The sequence below is a fragment of the Camelus dromedarius genome, chromosome 14, assembly GCF_036321535.1.
Source record: "Camelus dromedarius isolate mCamDro1 chromosome 14, mCamDro1.pat, whole genome shotgun sequence".
In the NCBI taxonomy this organism is placed as follows: Eukaryota; Metazoa; Chordata; class Mammalia; order Artiodactyla; family Camelidae; genus Camelus; species Camelus dromedarius.
Window position 1 is genome coordinate 46052151 of NC_087449.1, and position 22464 is coordinate 46074614.

At 39.4% G+C, this 22464-nt stretch overlaps 1 protein-coding gene and 1 pseudogene across 3 annotated transcripts in view; both read left to right on the plus strand.

Annotated features, from left to right (window-relative positions):
• The window catches only part of KIAA0319L (KIAA0319 like), a 90742-nt gene that overhangs the window by 8949 nt on the left and 59329 nt on the right, over positions 1 to 22464 (plus strand). For all 3 annotated transcript variants that reach the window (XM_010977552.3, XM_031464713.2, XM_010977551.3), the window contains exon 3: positions 19477 to 20000. In XM_010977552.3, coding sequence (XP_010975854.2) covers positions 19477 to 20000 — 524 coding nt within the window. The remainder of the gene's footprint in view (positions 1 to 19476; positions 20001 to 22464) is intronic.
• On the plus strand, positions 20909 to 22057 carry LOC116156826 (ubiquitin-conjugating enzyme E2 W-like; annotated as a pseudogene).

The following is a 22464-nucleotide window of genomic DNA, read 5'->3' on the forward strand; positions in this document are numbered from 1 at the left end:
TTATGTCACGTTATACTGTGTGGTTTTAGGCTTTGTTAGGAGAGGTTCATAGTAGGTCTTGTCCGAGAGTGTGGTCCTTACCCCTAAGATAAAGCCTTCCTAGTGTCTGCTAGTCTGTGGCGTTAATGTGGTTTCTTCAGTCTTGCAGAGCCAAAATTCCAAAATGCTCCTGCCTCCTATCCCAGCACTGCTTGCTCCTAGTGCTGCTTTTTCCCTCTCATCCCTGTAACATCTAGCATGTAATAAACCACAGGTGCTCATGCCCTGTGCCCTTATGTCCCCGCCCTTAGCCTTTTGGGATCCCTTCTTTTCCCAGCTCCTTCTCCAGTGTCTTACCACTCAAATTCTAGCCAAACTCAGATCTCTACTCCTTGGTCTCAGTGAGACCGCTCTGTTCTGTTAGGGTTCCAGCTTTCTGTGCTGTGGTTGGGAAGTTGTCCCTTAAAGAGAACTGGGCAATTATGCAGCTCACTTCAAGTTTCCCTTCTCCCAGATGTTGTAACCTTGCACTGCTTGTTATCTCCTGGCTAAAAACAGTTGTTTGTATATTCTGTTCAATTTTATAGTTCTTTATGGTAGATGGTGAGTCTGGTAGGAGCAGAAATCTATTATGATTACCTGCTTATGTGTCTGTCTGCTTCATGAAACTGTCTTACTCATACGTGCATACCTAACATCTAGCACGTAGTAGTAGCAGTAGAGGTTTGTTTGATTAACCTAAAGATAATGCTGGAAATAGGACCACCTTGGAATATACATGTTAAGGAGAATCAATCTTTCCTACTCTGCTTTTCAATCTGGGCCCATTAGGCGGGCACTTTACTTCCCAGGTGGGAACAATATTTGGAAGGTAATCTTTGCTCTTTTTTCCCACCTTTTCTCTGGCTCTCTCTATGAGTGGAAGAGTGATTTTTCTGATTGGTGAGACTGGAAAAGAATTCTGTTGTTTGGAATGACCAATCTTCAGGATTTTCATGTGTTCTCTCCCTGCCATGCTCTAACTGGGTCTGCCCATGCCAGGACAGCCTACATTTGTCCAAATGGTAAGTTTAATTCAGTATGGGAAAGTATTAGACAGCCCATTTGGGATTGTATATCTAAGCTGTTGTTCTCCAGTCACCTTATCACTTACTACAAAGATGATCTTTTTTGTCTCCATCTACCTCTAACTGCCATGTTTTGTTTTTTAATTAGTCTTAAACTCTGGGTGAGAGAGATTAATTATCACCCTCAGCCCCCACAGAGACTGTAGATGGGACAAAGACAGTTTCTGGCTTAACAAGAGGTCTTTTCCCCACTAGTTGCCATTTCTGTTCTGTTCTCATAACTGCTTGCATTTGCCCCTGGCAGACAGAAGTCACCTAAACTCACTTTTCTCCTTTGCCCCTACCTTTTAATTGTGCTTTGAGGGCTGTAGCCCCTGTTGTACCAGTCAGACCAAGTGGTATCTTTTATCTTTAAAAGAATAGTATATTTTGAACATGCATTGATTTTGTCTTTAGGAGAAAAGCATTTTTGAGGCTTTTTAGGTGGCATTATACCCCTGTGCTCTTCTTGTATCTGCTGGGCACCTAATTTAAGGTGGATGACTAATGGAACTAACCTCATAATGATGAGCCTTCAGCGGGAACTTTCTCCTGCCAAACTGTCCTATATTCTTAACTACACTGCAGTACAGGAAGGTAATAAATTATTAATCCTAAATCTGTCTCCTCAGATTGTGATAATGACTTGAGTACTGGCAGCTGGGGGAAGATAGTTTTCTGGCTGTTAACATAAACCATGCAAGCTTTTTGATTCTAAAATTCAGCTGGCATTGAGCAAATCTGTGGGATCTTCTTATATCACAATTTAATTGACCAAAGTAAACCAATCAAAAACTTGTAAAGTTAGCCTCTTTCCCAGTGAACTGAAGTAATTGTCCATTGCTTAAATACTCTTCAGTAAAAGATAATCATCTTAAGTCCTTCTCTCTATCTTGGAAAGCTAATTTTGGTGGGTTCTTTTTTTCTTTTAGGAACATTGTGCAAGCATAAACTTATTTACTAACTTGTGTGCCAAACTGAAGAGGCATAAGAATATGGCATAACTGGGTAGTAAATCCAATTCAATTTAAAAGCTGTCTTAAATTGACTCTGCTCAGAAATTCCTTAAGGGAGGAAATAATAAAGTAGTGGAGAAATTTATTAAAAAAAAATAACATTTGCAGGACCAAAGCAAGGCCCCTTGGCTTATTTTGGAGATTTTATAAAAGTCTTACTAATTGAAACAGCTTCCAGTTCAAGGCATTGTGTGGAATCAGTAGGAACATGATCAAAACTATGTATGTGGGTAATGTTTGGACATCTATTCTCAGGTGATTGGTGTTGAAGAGTTTGGGTCAAAATTCATAGCTCTTGGTTTGAAGACCTGCTCTTTGAACTTTCTTTCTGATCCTCTATCCAAGAGCTTCCTTAAGAAAAGTCTGTCCGTATGGTTAAGATCCTTTAGCCATTTTTGATTCCAGACAGTACTTGGATATGTTTTAGAGTGAAGTTATAAGAACTGGTCTTGACCATCTATCTAATTTATCAATTGAGCAACAGACAGGAGGCAGAGTGGCCAAGAGCATGGAACATGGGCTTGGGAGTCAGACAAGCCTGAATCTGAGTCCTGGTTCTATTATATACCAGGTGGTGTTACTGAAACCCACTTTTCATCAGATTCCTCATCTACAAAATGAGAATGACAATACCTCTCATAGGATTGTTAAGAGAATTAAATAACATGTTCACCCAAAGTACTTAGCCTACTCCCAGGTACATAAGTAACAGTTCGTCAGATGTTAGCAGCAGTCATTATGATGTGATGACATAAAATCCTGTTTGGTTAGACTCTTGTCTGATCCCCAGATGACCCAGTAGGCAGCAGGTTTGAGGTCTCTGCTGGCTCCTTAAACCTCTGTCCAGTGAGATCTCAGTTCCCACATTTTTTAAAGTATAATGTTGGCAGCTGGCCTTTCCGCATTGTCAGGAAAAGTAGGCCTCCATTCATATAGCTTGACAGACGTGAGGTTGGTCAAAATGCATGACAGGGTGAGCTGTATTGTGCATTTTCTGTAATTGTAACATGCCACTTGGAGCATGACTGGCTACTTGTTTCCTTCTTCAGCCAGAGATACTTTTCCTCTGGAAGAGGACTCTGTTCTGCTGCCATGACACTACTTGGCCCTCAGCCCTTGTTCACCCCCTGCAACACTGATGATGTGCCCACGCTTGGCAAAGCCCTGGTTAGGCCAAGTTGGCTCTGTCTTTTGGTCTGGACAGTGTTTTGACTGGGGCTAATTCAAGAGCACTTTTGGATTTTGTGTCAGTAGTATCTTGTAGAGTTAGTTCCTTCCTTCCTCCAAACGTATTTACTGGGTGCCTACTATCCTAGGCACTAGAAATGCAGTGGTGAGTAAGGCAGACATGGTCTCTGCCCTTATGGAGCTTGCAGGCTAGTGATTCCTTAGCCATTCCTAGGGAACAGAAGTTCTCTTTGAGAGGGATGAGGTGTTACTGATATCAAGATTCCCTTCAAAGAGGCTGAGGCCTCCCTAGGGTCTCAGGGTAATTCAGTGACAAGAGAGACCCAGTTTTCCTTACAGAATCCTAAGAGACGAGGCAATTTGATGTCTCAAGCTGGTCTCAATAGAGTAACCTTCTGCTGAGAATTATGTAGGTGAAGGCCTTGTCTATAATAGAATATATCTCCAGCCTTCCTTTCAACCCAGCCCACTCTCTCCACCATTAATAACCCACATCCCTAAATAAGTAGTGAGGGTGGTTATCTGGAGATTTGGAAAAAGTGCGGCAGCTGCAGCCTTTGCCCTCAATTTGGAAGTATGTGTGTGTCCTCTGGTGATTTCATGGATATTAGATATACCCAGCCAGTCAGTTCTTGAAAGTCTTTTCTGCATCAGGTTTGTTACTTAGGCCCTCAGGTAGACAGTTCTAATGCAAGGAAAGCACCAAATGATAAAAATCCTGAACTTCTCTGGTCAATCACAAAAGGAAATTGAAATACCCCAAGATGAGAAGGAACTATGAATGTCCCTGAATGGTGAGTTAACCATCACAAGTGCTGTTCTAGGAGAAACAAAAACAGAGAGGAATGCTGGCCAGGGTGTATCTGAAACTCCACCAACTGCTGAATCTGCTCCTAAAGATGGACACCCAGGATAGTTCATCTCATTTCCCCCTTTTAAACTCTCCCAGCAAATGACAGGGTTTTTAGGAATGTTCTCTTTCTTCCAGCTGGCTTAACATGCTTTGGTTCTAATCCACCAGCAATTTGAAATAAATGTGTGCTCGTGGATTCTTACACCTTTAGGTAATAAGGGTAATGACTTGTGTTACCAGACCTGGGAGATGGGGAGTTTATATTGATTTGGTTTTACATCTGTACTCTAATTTCAGATTCAGGTTTAAACTTTTAAAGGGACTGCCATTCTGCCTATTAAGAAAGGGCCTCTCTGTTTTTTGTTTATGTGTGTTTTTGATACAGCTCAGTGTTTATTGTCCTTAACTGAGGGCAACCTGAGTCAGCTGGAAGCTTATGGAAGTAGGCCTGGTAGAATGGGTGAGTCTTAATCAGAATAAATGAAGCAACCTCGTAGAGAGAAGCTAAGAGCCAGGTTCTACTTCAGAAAGTTGCATCCTGCTGGGTCAGTCTATGGCTTTTGGCCTGAAGCAAAACAGCTCCATGTGCTGAAGCAGTGCAAAGCTTCTCTTCTAACTATGTCTTCTATTTCATCGATCTCTAACTGCTTGATTTCCTTTCCTTTTTTAAAAAATCCTTTTCTGATTATGAATCACACATGCTTAATGTAGAAAATTTAGGAAGTGAATATTCCAGATAGAAATAACTACTTCCTGTGAATCCCATCGCCAGAGATGACCACTGTCAACCTGCAGCTGTAGTTTGAGGAGTGTTGCTGGGGAAGTTCTGTTTGTGAGGGCTTGCTTGTTCTGCTCAGTTCCTACTTTTGCTGGATGCCCCCGGGCACTGGCCATCTCTGGACCTGGTAGAGGGGAGGTTTTCTGTTCTTGTGGAGGCCCTGTCCAAGCCCAACAGAAGCAGCTGGTAAGCAGATCTTGAGCAGGGTTATTTGCCCAGAATGATCAGGGCAGAAGGAAAAGTTTTCTGGCCTTTCCAGGGAGACTTTCACTGACAAGCATACCTCCTTTCCTTCCCCAAGCTGTTTTGATTGAGCTGTTTCGCCCCCACTCTTCCATATTTCACGTGGTTGCTGCCTTGGCAGCGTGGCTGCCTCTGTCAGTAGGGAGCAAGAGGTAAAGAGTGAAGGCCTTCTGTGTATGATGTGTTTTCAGGGGTTTTCCTGTGTGCCTATGGGGAGTGTGTGTGTGCATATGTGTGCGTATGTGGGTATGTGAGAGAGACCCCACGGTACATTTGGATACCCTCATTGCCCTGCTTAGAATTAGTGTCACTTTGAAGCAGCAGAGAAGTATTGCCATTTTACAGATAAGAATAAGGAAAGGCCAGTTTCTCTGTGGCTAGACAGAATCCGTACTAGATAATTGGGTAGTGAGGAGTGTTGACCATTTTGCCCAAATTTTTATTTCTGTCAATAGAATCAATTAACTTGAATATGGAGGTATAAGGGAAAGATAGAGAAGTACATGTCATAAAAATGTAGTCTATTGAAAGCCATGTCTGCAGTAAATAAACTAAACAATACCAAATTACTGAATGGCAATGCTACATATGTTGATGACTTTAGGTTACACTTTTTTTTTTTTTGGTGGGGGGTAGGTAATTAGGTTTATTTTATTTATTTATTTATTTATTAATGGAGATACTGGGGATTGAACCCAAGACCTTGTGATCTGTACAGTCCCTCTCCAGATTACACTTTTCTAGTATTTGTCATCCCTAGTTCTTGATATGTATGTCTTATATTTAGTGCCTTAAAATATGCATTCTGCATTCTTTTTTTAATTGAAGTATAGTTGATTTACAATGTTGTGTTAGTTTCTGGTGTACAGCATAGTGATTCAGTCATATATATAAACATTCTTTTCCATTGTAGATTATTACAAGATATTGAATATAGTTCCCTTGCTATCCCGTAGGACCTTATTTATCTGCATACTGCATTTTTAATACCTTCTCTAGGATGCTTAATTCAAATCACTTAATGATAATTCAGATCTAGGTGTTTTGTACACACTGTAGATACCTACAATTCAGTCCCTGCCCCTGGCTAAATAAAACCCAGTTCTTGCTGTCAGAGAGTTCACACTATGGAGGCAGAGATAGATGTAGGCACATAAAGAAGCATGATAAATTCCAAGATGTGCTGTGGGAGCACAAAGAGTCGGGCAGGGAAGAGCTGAACCCTGTTTTATAGCAAGCTGAGGAGACAAGCGATAATCTGTTTGAATTTCCTTCTCCCAAATTCATTTGAAGTGTTTTTTAACCTGCAGAGCTCTTTCACTTCTTTTCACAGAGGGAGGGATAGAGGGAAGAGTCTGTACAGCTGTGTAAAGTCTAGAGAATAACAGCCCTAAGAAAATTATTTTTATTTCTGTACAGATACAGATTAGCTTTGATTTAATTTAAATAAGCTGGCTCTTAAAAATTCTAAGAATACTAACTACTCATATAGTTTCGCTTTCATTTACACACAGATGAGGAAGTATCTGTAGCCCTGCATTTGATTTGCTATAAGCAAAAAGTAGTTTGAGGTATTTAAGCATCTGAAGCTTGGTTGTATTGAATCCTCACATGTCCCAGTTCAGCCCACTGCAGGGTTCTTTTTTTTTTTTTTTTAATTAGACTTACATAATACTCCAAAAAGAGAGATTTTTAATGGATAAACTGACTAATTTTTCCTCTATTGGCCGTATCTGCTGGAATAACACTTCATGGTTTGCTGTATTATTTCCCTATTTCCTCCCAAGCTTGCAGCTGTATTTTTAATATACATATTTCTGCTGCAGCCCTCTAAATGACCTTCTCTTTAGAAACAACAAAACCAGCCAGCAAAAAGAAAGAAAGAAAGAAAAGAAAAGAAAGAAAGAAGGAAAGAAAGAAAGAAAGAAAGAAAGAAAGAAAGAAAGGAAGAAAGAAAGAAAAAGAGAAAGAAAACCACTCCCCACCCAAACCTTCCCTCAAAACAAAACAGTGCTCTGATTCAAGGTTTATTGTGGGTTTGATTGGTAAGAAGGTTGGTATGATTGTGAATGCAGATAATTTATCAGGTCTGCAGTCAGAGACACCAATCAACTGCAGGTTCTTAACAATAACTATACCTACTACAAGTGGGCTTACAGAGAATGCTAGATTCATGACATTGTGTCTAGGGGCTTTTCTCTTTAGGAAAAAAAGTCTTTCTTTTTAGAGCTTCTTTTATGTACAGATAAACAAAGTTTATCTGTTATCATTTTTTACCTGTGCTTTTTGAAGTACAAAGACTGTTACATAGAGAGGTGTGGGCTCTTTCATGCTGTGGCTTGGAGGCGTGCTCTCCTTGCTGACAGCATTCTTCAGAGTCTTTTAGTCATAAGGTGGTGGGAGCAAAAGCGAAGCAGGAGATTCGGAGTGTATTGTATGCAGCAAGTAACCCCCTAGTTACAGTTTTTTTTTTTAAGTACATAGTTTAATCATTTGTCTTCAATCTGCCTTTAAATATTATAAAGCCCTTGATGACTGTATCATTTCTGAGCAGGTGACTTGATGGTAGGAGAGCTATTTTCAGCTATACCAGTGTTTTGGTTAATACTCTAACTTATGACTTGATTGTGAAATGGCTTTGGACTAAACTTTAACAGATAGGTCTTTTGAAACTTTGTAGCAACCATATCCAATTAGTGCAAACCTTTGATTTATTAATAAGTATCAGGTAGAAGCTAAAGGCATTAGAATTGTGGTAGACCGGTTTTCATTTTTCACCTCTGTGACCGGAACGTAGAGTTGTTTTTTTTTCTTTTTCTCCTCATCATTACTCAGGAGAAGGGAAATTGAATGGATCTAGATGTCATCAGTGATGGATGACTATTTGCCTAGGTGAACTGGAAGCTATTCTCCATTGTTGCTTTGTTCAGAAAGTTCCATGGTGAAAGCTTGTCTTGCCTTTGAGTGAAGTGGAGCCGTCTGAAATAGATAGCTCAGGGACCTGAAATTTGGTTGGTCCTTTCATAAGGAAAGATTGCTTTTTGATTTGAAAAGACTTTTCAGTTTAGTGTTTAGGCAGGAAAGACTGTTTCCTGGCTGGTTTTGTTAGATTCAGTTGTCTCTTTTTAATCCATTTGGCTTTTCTTTAATTTCTCTTTTTGCACATCTCTCATCATACCTCCCCTTCAGTGCTCTCCCCAGTTTAATTCAAAAAGCTGTCTCTCATTTCTTAGTGAACTGGAGGCTTTGCTTTTCTCTCCTGTCCTTCCCTTCTTTTAGTCAAGGAAATGAATTAGCCTTAAGAATTTTGGTTAAAACTTAAGTAATTCCATATTGGAGCTGACATCTTTTCTAGATTTTGTTAGTTTAAAAAACCCATAAATTTATTTAAATACTGGGTAAACTTTAAAAATTAACAAATAATTCTTTGAATGCCTACTATGTGCCAAGCATTCATTGGGCCTACAAATACAGAGACACAGGATACAACCCCAGCACTTAAAGAGGGCAGAGTATATGAGGTAGAGAGACCAATATGATCCACTGAGAAAAATACTATGATAGAGGTAGAATATGCAGAAGAGAGGAATTTTGGGGTGAAGGTTTCAAGGAAGATTTTCTGGAAGAAGTGGTGCCTGAGCTGAAATAAAGTGTAATAACAACAACAAAAGTAATGGCAGCTGTAATTACTGAGTTTTAACTACATACCAGGCACTGTGTTAATACTTTGCATAGCTTATCTCCTTTTATATCTGTGATAACCCTGCTATCATTCCTATTTTTACACATGAAGAAACCAAGAAATGCTGAGCCAAAATGACATAGCTAGTAAGTAGACTGGATTGGTATTCTAAGTCAGGCAGTCTTATTTCAGGGGTCGAAGTCTTAACCAGTCTTGTGGGGTGGGGTTCAGAAGATGGGGTGAGATGAAATAAGGGTATTGATCTTGATACAGGGTTTTCTTCTGAAAACAAAATTTTTAACACAATTTCTGAGGGTTCTGTATGAACCTCACTTGGAGACTGGATGTATTTTCTTATTAAATCAAGATTAAATGAGGGTGGTTTTTATAGTTCCTTTAACCTGTAAAGTATAGTTATAGGTAGATTAAAGGAACATTTCCCCCCTCTTCTGTCTGTAAATATTGCCCTCTTCTAAGGATATGTCATGGTACTCTTTTTCTCTTCAGCAGTTTGCCACAATCCAGTACCTTTGAGGCTTCTTTATTAACAGTCTTATAGGAGAGGACTTACTCTTCCAAATATTTGTAACTAGAAAAAAGTGCTACAAGACTCAGGTTTTGTGATGAGTTGTTGGAAGCTTGTTTTCCATTTAGCAGACAATCCAGAGTTAATGGGAATAGTGGCTGAGAGGTTCTTGGTGGGCAGACTCTTCCATGGAGAGTTTGTCTTTGACCAGAATGGTCTTTGGGAAAAATGGGAACATTTCAGTCAAGGGAAAGGAGTCAGAATATGGACACAAAGCCTATTGATTCTTGTTTAGCTGTTAGTTTAGTTTCAACGAATTACCTAAACCATAACATTTAACAAACTGTGCTCTTAACAAAGCTAGGCACACAGCAAAGGCGATGAATAGTAATTATTTTCTTTTCAGAGGACTGCTTTGTGAGGCTACTGCCACCTTTCAATCTAACCTGTATGCAACTGAGGAAAAAAGTATTGGCCCTTTTGAAAAGGAAGAGAGAGGGCAATGGTTATTACCCTGGCTTTTTCCAAACTTCATAACACCTGATTGTGCCCTTAAAGAATTTAGTTACTTCCTCTGCCTTGCTTTCTGAATATGCTAACCCCCCGCAGGAGAGAACTGGTGTGGAGAGTAACAAGGAACCATTTTTGTATTTGTTTATTAGTGGGTGTGCAGGTAACAGACACGCTGATAGTCAAAAGGAAGCTGGAGGGTGCCCCCTGAGGTGGTTTGTTTTTGAATAGTTCCTGTGAGTTACTTTTGAGATCGATAACATGCCTGCTTGTGTCGTTTTCATATGGCAGCCATCTTGACTGAGCCCCACTGCTTCTGAGCGAACACATCCTTTTGATGATAGCTTCAGGAAGGCAGGTGGTATGGATCCATAGGTCAGTCACTGACCTAAGCACCAAATTTAAAGCTTCTGCCTTACTGCTTGTAATAGTTCATTATAGGTATAATTATCAAAGGATTCTTTTTGTTTGTTTGTTTTTTAAGTATTTGCATTTCTTTTTTTTTAAACGATTTCTTTTTGAGGGGGGGAGGTAATTAGGTTTATTTATTTATTTTAATTTTTAAAATTTTTAATAGAGGTACTGGGAATTGAACCCAGGATCTTGTTCATGCTAAGCAGGCACTCTCTCATTGGAGCTGTACCCTCCCCGCTGAATGAATTTTTGACCATATTATAAAATTGTGATATTTCAAGAAAAGAATTCTTTTCAATCAATGTTAAAAGTAAGTGCAAATTTTGCCTATAAAATATCCTAACCATGTGTAGTTTTCCACAGAAACTTGGTTCCCCCTGCACTACCCCCGCCTTTCTAGGAGAATTTATCAACTGCTCTTTTTTTTTTCAACTAATACTGGTGAGGCATTCTCTCTGCTCCCATTGCCACCATCTCAGCTTTTCCATTGGGATACTATTTGAATTTGGTTAAAGTATGAATTCCCAGTGACCTTAATAGTGTGGTTCCTAAGGCAGCAGGCATTATCTCTGCTTCATTCTTGGTTGCCAGCCAGCAGTTTCCGAGTTAGCTGGAGAAGTCAGGCTCCTTACCTGAGATTTAAGAATGCTGGAGGCAACAGCACTGTCTCTAAATATTTCCAGAGTTGTTCACAGCTTTCTAAAAGTATCTGATGAATTTCCTTCTGGCAATAATTCTTACATTCTATAGACTTTTCTAACCTGGTGCTTGGAATTATGAAACCTGATCTAGATTTTGTTCCAGATTTATTAGAATTTTGTCTATTGAGGGATGGTAATGATATATAAGCATTGCTAGTTCCAGAGCCTCCTGTTTTAGGGATCCTCCAGGTAATACATATGGGAGCCCTGTAGTCTCTGCTTTGTCATGGCTTTAGAAAGGGACTGGCTCTGTCTTCTTGTTTTCATCCTGGAAAAGCTGTCTACATGTTCCTACCAACAGTGAGTTCTAGACTTTCCCAAAGGATTTTCAGTCCAAGTTTCTACGAACTGTAAGCCCTTTTTTGGTAAGGTTTTTTTTTTTTTTTTAGTGGAGGTACTGGAAATTGAACCTAGGACCTCGTGCATGCTAAGCATGTGCTCTGCCACTAAGCTATACCCACCCACCGTAAGGATTTAATACTGTTTTTGTTTAGGCCCTAGGAGCAGAGCCAGGCTATGGCGGCGTGGGCAGGAGAGAAACTGATCTAAAATTGGACTTATTTTCATCTTACCTTTTATCCAAGTTACTTCTAGAATCTAGTATTGACTCTAGCAATGCTTCCCTGCTTAACCCCTTTGATGAATCCTTTTTCTTAAGAGTAACAACAATGAAAACAATGAAAATTGAATCTCAGAGAGGTTAAATTACTTTTCAGAGGTGAAGTTACTACTAAATGATGACTCTAGAGCTGAAACTAGAACCTTTGTCCTTTAACTATGTAAGATGATTAGCCATCTTTTAACCATGTAAGAGGAAGAATTATGATCCGCTGAATGGATGAAAAAGAACTGCTTCCCTCCCGGCCCCTATTTTTGTTATTGAACACATAATGGAGCAACATTAAATAACATTTAACTTTAAATTTTAATTTTAAAAACTCAGTCAAATTCCCTAAATATGTGAACTAAAAGATCAGAGTACCTCTTTCCCTTATTGGGAAGTATTGGGATTAATTTTTTTAGCAACACTATAGCTAGCTAACCTCCTCCACAAGTCACATTTCTTTTACTCCTTGTCACTGTCAAAGATATAAGTGCTTTTGACCATCTGTTTTTCCCCAGGCTCTTTTCTTTTGAGCTAATACAGAGGATCAAATTGTCAGATAAGACTCATATGAATCAGAGATTTTACACATTACTGAGCTTTAGTAGTACTTTTAAGAATACAAGCAACCAAGAGGTATAAATGAAGTAGGGAGAGACTGGCACCTGGATGGACCCCCGGGTTGTTCCTTCCCTCATGTTCTCTCCAGCCCAGAGTAACGGATCAGCTCTCTAACTGAGGCTTCCAGGTCACCTCAGGGGGAGTGTTTGGGTTATGAAACATTTCTCTTTTATACTACTACATAGTCATATAGCTTATGTGACACTCTTTGGGGAGCCATGGAAGTAAAAGAAGGCCTTTGCAGGACAAACCAGTTTTATAGCTTCCCCACCTGCTTTTATCTCCATATTTTAAGATCTGGATTTAACCAGAGCTGCTAGTAACAACCAGGGAATTAGAATTTTTTGCCACCTTCTCTTCGACCTTGTAATCACCATAAATCAATCCCTTAACTATTTTCTTGGGTCTAAAAGTGTTTCTCCCTGCCCCCAGTTCCATTGGTAAGACATCCTCTGTGATTTGCCTCAAAGCTTTCTCCATTTTATACCGAGGATGGGTAGGCAGGCATCCTGTCATCAGTTCCCTATTATATTTTTCCATCTTCTTTTTTTCTTGATATGAAGTACCTTAACCATTATGATTTCTGTGAGTGTGATTTGACATTCCCATGTAACTTGGTGCTTTGCAACTCACTCACACTTACCATCCCTCCCTTCCCAACTTTTTAACTCTGACAAGAATCCATTGAGTTACTCCACCCTCTCTGTACTCAAACTTGTTAGTCAGCACACTAGATAGAGAGAATATTCTGAGACCTGGCTGTCTTTTGGAGAAATACATTTTCTCCCTCTAACCTGCAGGCAGTGGTTGCTCATTCTCCCATATCCCATGTACCTCTGAGTTTGGAGGTGGAGCTGATGTCCTTATCACCCCACACTGTCACTTCTTGAACGTTACTCCTCCACTTCCATTAAAAACTTCTGCTCTTTGAGGTTTATAACATTTCCTACCCCTAATCATTACTCATCTATCAACCATCATTCATCCCCCCTCATTTATTGCTGCATGTGGGCCTCATCTCTTTTCAAAGTCCTGTCATCAGCCTGGGTGTCTTCAGTATGACCCTCTCAGTACGTGGCCACGTGGTTTCCTGACAGGTCGCTTGTTCATTCATTTTTTCACCACTTCATTCATGCATATTCATACATGCATTTATTTGTACATTCATTCAAAAAGGGTTTTTGATCACCTACAGTGTAATGTGCTGAGTCCTATGCTGGAATTGGTGGTACAGAGGTGAGTGGGGGGAAAAAAAGCCAGACATGGTCCTGTCATCCTGGAGCTTACAGCGAAGTTGTAGGGGAATAGACATTGAGCAGATGATCACACAAAGAAATGTAACTTTGTAAGTGTTATAATTACTTTGAAGGAAAGAAACAGAGCCCGAGGAGTGTCCTAGAGGAATCTGACTTAGCATGGAGGCGTCTCTGAGGAAATGATGGTTGGACTGAGACCTCATATGAGGGGTTAACTGGATCAAGAGGCAAGATAATTCCAAATAGAGGGGGCAGCATGTACAGAGCCCAGTAGGGAGAGGGAGCATGGTCCATTTGAGGAATGAAAGATGGCTGGTGGGTTGGAAGATGATGAAGGAGGGAAAACATGACACAAGGTAGGGCTAGAAAGGTAGGCAGGATCCAGATCATACGAGATCTTTTTAGGTTACTGTAAGGATTTTGGTCTTCATTCTAAGGGAATGAAAATTTTGTTTATTTGAATTTTTAAAATTTATTTTTCAAAATATAACACATGTACGTTGTATAAATTCAAAAGATGTAAAAGGGTATTTAGTGAAGAAATAAGTCTCTCAGCTACCTAGTTTTCCCTCCTAAAGGCAGCCATGCCAGTTTCTTGAATATTCTTCCCAAAACAGTCTATGCGTATGTATATATATATGAACATTATAATCTTTTTTCTCCACACACAAAGTGTAGTATATGATACACACTGCTCTGTACCTTTTTTTCCCTACATAATGTTTCCTGGATATCATTTCAAATGAGGACCACAGAGAGTGGCCTTATTCATCCCAGCAACTGTATGGATCTTCTTTAATTTATTTAACCAGTTCTAGTTATTTGCAATATTCTTCATTTCAAACAACATACAGTGAATATCTTTGATATCATGTCATGTATGTGATGGCATATCTGATCAATAAATTCCAAAGTTAGGTACCTTTATTCTGTGAAGACTGAACTTCTTTCCTTCAGAGCACTTACATTAGTTTGCAGTCCTACATTTACTATTTTATCTATTTCATCTCTCTCCCCCATCTAAATTATAAGCAATGCCGAGCATGAAACAGATGCTCAGTAATATTTGTGGAATGGTTGAATAAATAAGGAAATAAGGAAAATATCTAGGTGGGAAAAATAGCCTTATTAGCTAAGGTTATCTTTTGTACTAGACAAATAACTAAAATGGCCTTATTAGCTAAGGTTATCTTTTGTACTAGACAAATAACTATAAAAATCAAAGTCATCTGGAACTTACCGATTTCCTATAGGTTAACGTCTAAATTTTGGCTCTCCTCAGTAGTAAACAGTAAGTCAACCAAAAGTATGTTCTCTTGCGAGGGGAGTTGGCAAATTTTCTTAAAGGGCCAGATAGTAAATATTTTAGACTTTACTGGTCTTAAGATAACTCTGTTGCAGCTACTTAACTCTGCCATTAGAGCAGAATCAGCCATAAACAATACATAAATAAATGAGTGTGACTATGTTCCAATGAAACTTTATTTACAATAATAGGTAGCACCTGGAGTTGGCCGTTGGGCCATTGTTAGCTACCCCTGGTTTGATGAATCAGTAGTGATAACCCTTCTTTCATTCCTAACGTTAATTTGTGACTACTCTCTTTTTTTTCTGTCATCAGTCTAACTAGAGCTTTATCCGATTTTATTGATCCTTGAACAACCAGATTTTGGTTTCATTGATTTTTCTCTATTGTTTTTTGGTTTGTTTTCTGTTTCATTGGTTACTTTTATCTTTATCTTTTCCTTTCTGTGCTTATTTTGGATATAATTTACTCTTCTTTTTCTGTCCTTTATGATAAAAACATAGATCATTGTGGGTTTTTTTTTTCCTGTTAAAGTTTGGCCTTTATTTTTCCGTATCTTTTTGAATGCATATATATATACAAACAAAAATGTTTCATTGTAAAGAGCATAACACCATATTATATAGATTTTCTGCAACTTGCTTTTTTAACTTATCAAGGTATCATGGGGATATTTCAGTGGGTACATACAGAACTCTACCTCATTGTTTTCACTTACTATATCGTATTCTGTAGTCACTATTTCCATATCGATAGACATTTAGGGTCTTAAACTATCTCACCAGTACAAACTATACTATAATAAAAGCCTCACAAGTGAGAGGTTCTCCAGGATAGAGGTACAAAGACTATTTTTGTTAGATGTGTAATTTATTGAATGTCTTCTCTTTGATGCTCAGAAGAAATAAACTACTTCTGTATGATTTACCACAATATATTTCATTGCTCTTTCTTTGTTAGGAATTTTCTTATGCTGTTTAAGGGCTGAACTTTGGGGAAGAGTATTTCCACATTAATTATATTTATAAGGCTTTTCTCCAGTATGGATTCTCTGATGTCCAGTAAGAATTGAGCTCTTCATATAGGCTTTGTTGCAGTCAATAATACATCAGTAGGGTTTATTCCCACTATGAGTTTTCTGATGTCCAGCAGTGGATGTGTACCTGAAAGATTGTCCACATTTATTGTAGTGACAGGGTTTCTCTCCTGTATGCATTCTTTGATGATTAATAAGATTTGAGCTCTTTCTAAAGGCTTTTCCACATTCATTACACGAGTATGATTTCTCATCAGTATGTGTTTTCTTATATTCCAACACAATTGAATTATTCCTGAAAGCTTTCTTCCCACATTTATTACCTTCAAACAACCTTTCTCCACTATATATTCTCTCATGATGAGTAAATTCTGTCTTCTAGGCAGAAGACTTCCTCAGTCTTTACATTTGTAAGGGTTTCTGATTGGTATGAATTCTCTGAATACTTAAAAGTATAGATTTCTTTCTGAAAGCTTTTCCACATTCATTGCATTTATAGGGTTTCTCTCTAGAATGAATTCTCTAATGATTGATAATTATTGACAATTTGAAGAGTTTCACACATTCAGTATATCTGTAAGTTTGCTTTCTTAGGTGAATTTTATGATGATTTAAAAGCAATGAGATGTGCATAATGGCTATCACACATTCTTTATGTTTATGGGATTTCTCAACAGTGTATCTCTGGTGTCTAATAAAGGAGGAGTTATATTTGAAGACTTTCCTACATTATAGTACTTCTTCCCTGTGGAGCTTGTGCCCTCCCAACCCAGGCCTATACCAATCATGACACTTTTTGTTTGCTCTTCCAGAGCAGATCCTTCAGAAGTATTTTCCTTTAGGGCTGACATCTTTGTTTCAAACCACCAGTACATCTGGACTGCCCGGGTACCTGGTGAAACTTCTCACACGTCCATTCAGGGCTCTGCCTCTTGTTCCAGTTGGATTATTAATTTTGGCTTGAAAGAGAGAGAAACCCCATAGACACCAGATTCCTATGGTTTTCCAGCATCACATCCCTGTACATGTCCACTGAATGGCATCCAGGTGTCTTCATTCAATCTGGGTAAAGGCCACAGCCACATCCCCAAGTGTCAGTGATCCCTGGATCTAGGCTCTCGGTCGTCTTGGAGTCATCTGTCTTCTGAAGTGTTCTTCCAGGAATAGGCAGAGGATCCTGCTTCAGCCAACAATTTTGGAGGCTAGAAGTCTAAAATCAGGGTGTTGACAGGGCTGGGTAGAATTACCTTCTGAGACTCTGGGTAGAATCTTTCTTTGACTTTTCCTAGCTTCTGGTGGTCGCTGGCAATCCTTGACATTCCTTGCAGTTGTATCACTTCAATCTCTTCCTCTGTCGTCACATGGCATTCTCCCTATGTGTCTTTCTAGATCATGGGTTTTTGACTTTCCTTCTTTTCTTTTTTTGAGGGGGTAGGTAATTTGGTTTATTCATTCATTCATTAATTTTTTTAGAGGAGGTACTGGGGATTGAACCCAGGACTTTGTGCATACTAAGCATGTGCTCTACCACTTGAGCTATACCCTCCCCCTCCCTTTCTAAAAGAAGCATTTAAAGCTATAAATGTCCCTCTAAACATTGCTTTAACTGCATCCCACAATTTGAATATGTTGTGTTTTCATTTTCATTCAGTTCAAAATATTTTCTAATCACTCATGCAGTTTCAACCTACACTTGGCATACATTAGCATTCGGTCAAAGACTGAAGGGAACCACTATCCAGATGTCTTTCTTAGTGTTGCTTCCTCCTTTTTGGTAGTTTGTTCCAAATTCTAGCTACCACAGTCGCCCTGAACTCTGTTTCCTCAACTTAGCAAGACCACCCTGTTCTGCTTGGGTTCTTCCCTGTCCCAGTCTGGAGCATGCCTGTAAACGGAAAGCCAAGTTTGTCATGGGGTTCAGCCTTGTTTGTTTCCTTCCTCTCTGGGATCACAGTACCAGACTACCTGTTGTTCAGTGTCTAATAACAGTTGTTAGGTGTATTTTGTCTAGTTCTCTAGTTGCTCATGGTGGGAAAGCAAGTCCTATGGCAATTCCTCCTTCAAGGGCAGAAGTAGAGGTCATGGTACGTTAAAAATAGTAAATAGAGTAGTGGCTTATAGAAAAGTATGTTATTTTCATTTTTGTGGATCTCTTCACTATGACTTTTTCTGAGAAGAATGTTGGAGAGTTGTTATAAAGGTAGCTGACCATAGTTACTGATGTAACAATTTATTGATTTCAGCAAAGTCTGTACACTCAGCTGGTACCAAGATTCCTTCCATTGGTTGCTGTGTGGAAGGTTGATGAGGAAATAGAAGGGCATTTCTGTAGCTCTTGGTACCTTCATTTTTTCCCCATGGTTTCTATTTCTTCATCTTTTTTTTAAGGATGTTCCATAATCCACAAGCCTGCCTGTTTCCCTCTTACCTCTCAGTTGACTGTGTCCACATTTAGTATTTCCTGGGTATCAGGTTGTCTTTGACTGATTATCCGGTTGTTGCTTTAGTCAGTCATATGTATATGTGCAGATATGATTATGTATCTCTTCAGTGGTTTGATTCTACTACATAGTTTCTATGTGTAATTCTAAAATATATTTTATGTTATACCCCAGGGCTAGGGTAAGGGTATGAAATTTAAGGAGACACTCTCAAGGTTGGGTAAACCAGTCCTGCACTTGCATGACTCTGAGAGTGAGTGCTTCCGTAAAGTTTGTGCCCAAGGCCCCTCTCGCCTCACCCGGGTTCTGGCCCTGTATAACCCTGACCACAGTTGGTTACAAACACCTGTATGACTAAGACCTTAAAATGAACTCTGTATAAAAACTTTAATTTAGAACATGCTTTGACTTTACTTCATCTAAGAAAACAGAACTGAGGTAATATTTCAGAAAAATCAGTGCCATGCCTGAAAAATTCAGCAGCTCGAAAGTTTATACATAAGCAACATTAGCCAGAATTTTGAACCGTGTTATCTGTGTTAACCACAGTTGATCACTGTTGTACTTGTGTTCCTTCATTTCTTTATCATCATGTGGCTTGTCATTAGGAAGTTCATTCTAAAATACCTCTCATGATTAAAATTTTTGGTAAGCTTGACTACTGCTTTGGCTGTTGCTGTGATGTGCAAACCACCTGACTGACAAACCATTGATTAGAAAATGGATGAATGTATTACCTGCAAGAGGTCATGAGTACTCAGTTTGTGTTGCTGCCAGTTCAGTGGGGGCAATCTTCCATCTTCTTCAGCTACCTGCCCTTCAGGTCCCATAGTCTTCACACTGTCCCTGAGAAATGCCTTGGAGGTGAGTGCAACGTCATGGGGTGGGACTTTGCCCCTGTCCCTCAGTACACTTCCTCCAGAAGAGTTCTTTTGTTTTGTTTTTTCTGTTTCATGAGCTGGAGTTCTGTGTAAAAGGTCTACGTGGAAGGGGCTCATTGAGAAAGAGAGCCAGCAATGACTATAGGAGCAGTGCTTCTACAAACTAAAATATCCTGAGCCAAAGAACACTCTCTTTTGCTTCTTCCGTTCCACTTACTAGAAAGCTTAAAAACGAGTCTTCCAAATAGCCTCAAATGTTAGTATTTAGGATTCTTTACAGAGCTGTAGTCTCTGTTTTTATTTCATCTTAAAATGTTTTCATTCTTTGTTTTTAGATGCCAAGGAGAGCAGGTGCCAGCAGGTGAAGACACAATTTGGAGTTGGCCTGAGATCTGGGGGAGAAAATCACTTCCGGCTTCTTGAAGGAACCCCCTCTCTCCAGTCATGTTGGGCTACCTGCTGCCAGGACTCTGCCTGCCATGCCTTTTGGTGGTTAGAAGGGATGTGCATCCAGGCAGACTGCAGCAGGCCCCAGAGCTGCTGGGCTTTTAGGACAGACTCTTCCAATTCCATGCTGGTGTTTTTAAAAAAATTCCAAATTGCAGATGGTTTGGGCTTTCCACTTGAAGATGATATTCCACATACTCTGGGGTTAGGTTGGAGCAGGGCATCTTGGAGGAGGCAGAGCCCACCCAGAGCTCCACTCAGATCCACTGTGTCTTCCAGTGACCAGCAGAGCTTACTCAGGAAGCTTTGGAAGAGAGAGAGTCCCAGTGAAAAAGTGGTTACAGTGACACAACCTTCTAAAATGAATGTCTCCAAGGAACTAGGCGATCTAAACACCACTGGCTCAGCAGAGGTAAGCATGTTATGAATGAGGAGCATGGAAACTGTTTAATATGCTTTTCTCTTTGGTGCACATTAGCTCTGAAGCTGGTGCTTGTGGGCAGCGCTCACAGACTGAGTGGTGTATGTATAAAGCTGCTTGGTGTCATCTTAGTGGGTGATGCCCAGATGTTCAAGGGTAATTTGACCTTAGAGATTTTCACTCCATGCAAGTCTGACTGTTGTTTCAGTAAAAACAGAAAGCTGCTCATTATCTAGTCTAGCTGGTTCTTGGCTACAGGTAAGTGCAGTTGTGTGGGTGTTAGTCTCCATCAACGATTCTGCAGTGTTTTCTGCCAGGTTGCAAAACACATGATTGATGTGGTTGAAGTCAGGTTCTCCTCCTCCCCCCATCTCTCGCCTTATGAGGTAGTTTCTATTCCGGTCTGAAGTAACCATGCCTGGTGCCACAGATTAAGACTTGACCTGCCGGGCTCGGGAGCCGTATGTGGCCCTTAGCCAAGAGGTCTTAGGTGAGTTCTCACCAAGCCTTGTATGCCAAGGGAGATACCACCAGTAGAGTGTGTTCTGCTTATTGTATTTCTTCACTGTTGATCTTCCTGGGCAAATGATTAAAAGGAATGACTCACTCTTTTCTCATTCTCCCTTGATTGCTGTGACCTTTTTTGTATTTGTTTTGTCCTAGTTGTCTCTATTAAGTTGAAGCCAGAGTGGGGATGCTACTACTTGCCAGGCACTGTGTGTGCTAATCATTGTACTGTGTCATTTTGTTAAATTTTCATAGCAATATTTCCAAGTAGGTATTATTAGCCCCATCTTACTAGTGAGGAAACTGAGGCCCAAAGAAATTAAACAATTTGATTATGCAGCTAATGAATAGCAAACCTAGAATTGGAACCCAGATTTAGTATTAAGAAAAAAAACCTTTCAATGCAATGATAGAGATGCAGGGTTAGATTTAATATTCCTATAAACATTTATGGACACCTGTTATCAATGTTAGGTACTTTCCTAAGCACTAGAGATATAAAGATAAAAAATACATGATCTGTGCCCTCAAGGAGTTTATAGTTTAGTGGAGACTCAGACATGAAAATGGTTATTTACAATAGTGTATAATTATTGCATGAGTAGATTTATGTACACAATACGGTAGGAACACAGAAGAAGAAGTGATCCTCTTGAGCAGGCAAGTGATGTGTATGTACAGAGAAGACTTTACAGAGACGTTTAATTTACTCCTTGAAGGATGCATAGGATTTCACTAGGGGGTTAAAGGTAGAAAAAACATTCTGGATCATGGTATCAATGCAGAAACAACTACGGAAAGAACTGTTGGCTTTGCAAAATGACCCACCTCCAAGAATGACTTTAAATGAAAAGAGTGTTTGAAATTCAATTACGCAGTGGATTGTAGACATGGAAGGTGCACCAGGTACCTTATATGAAGGGGAAAATTTTCAACTTCTATTTAAGTTTAGTAGTCGATATCCTTTTGATTCTCCTCAGGTCACGTTTACTGGTGAAAATATTCCCATTCATCCTCATGTTTAAGCAATGGTCATATCTGTTTACCCTTCTAACAGAAGACTGGTCCCCAGCACTCTTAGTCCAATCAGTTTGTCTTAGCATTATTAGCATGCTTTCCAGCTGCAAAGAAAAGGTCGGACTGTACAGAATTATTCCAGAGATGACCACCAGGTAATTCTTTTTATGTTCGAACATGTGACAAGAATCCAAAGAAAACAACGTGGTGGTATCATGATGATACTTGTTGATTGCACTGCTATCCTCCTCCTAGCAGAGGAGAGTCCTACTGAGGAAATGAGTACTTTGATCATTCAGTCTTTGAACTTTAACCTTTGACTGGAAGTGACCTGTAGGCAATGAAGACTACTTCCTTTTTACTGCATTTTTACTTGTATGCATTCTGGACACACGTTGATCCCTGGTACAGTCCAGGCAACTAACATGCTCTTATTAGTCATACAGTATTAATGCAGGTGTCAGGAAATGTCAAATATAATTCCATTTTTAATTTTTATCTTTTTAAGCTTTTGGAAAAGTTCCAGGTCCTAGTGTATTATGCAATAACAATGACTTCCTTGGCAGTTTTGGAACGTTCATTGCCGGCAATGGACATTGTAATAGGAAAAATTTTCATTAACTCCTGCCACCTAATAATTAATAATGCATGATAGGGCCTATGAAATAAAGTTATTGATTACAGTGGGATTATAAATAAAGTGAGGGATCCAACATTACTTTGAAAATCACCCCAACTGTTTATATTTGGATTCTGTGCACTGTGAATCTAAGGTTAACAGCATGAATTAACATGCGTCTTTAAAGGACTTTAATGAAAGATCATTGCGTATTTATTGAATTGTTTGTAGCTGCTGTCAAATTGTTTTGACATGGACGATTTTCAAGTAATATTGGCAGAGAGGTACAGTATGTTATCCCTATGTGAAAAT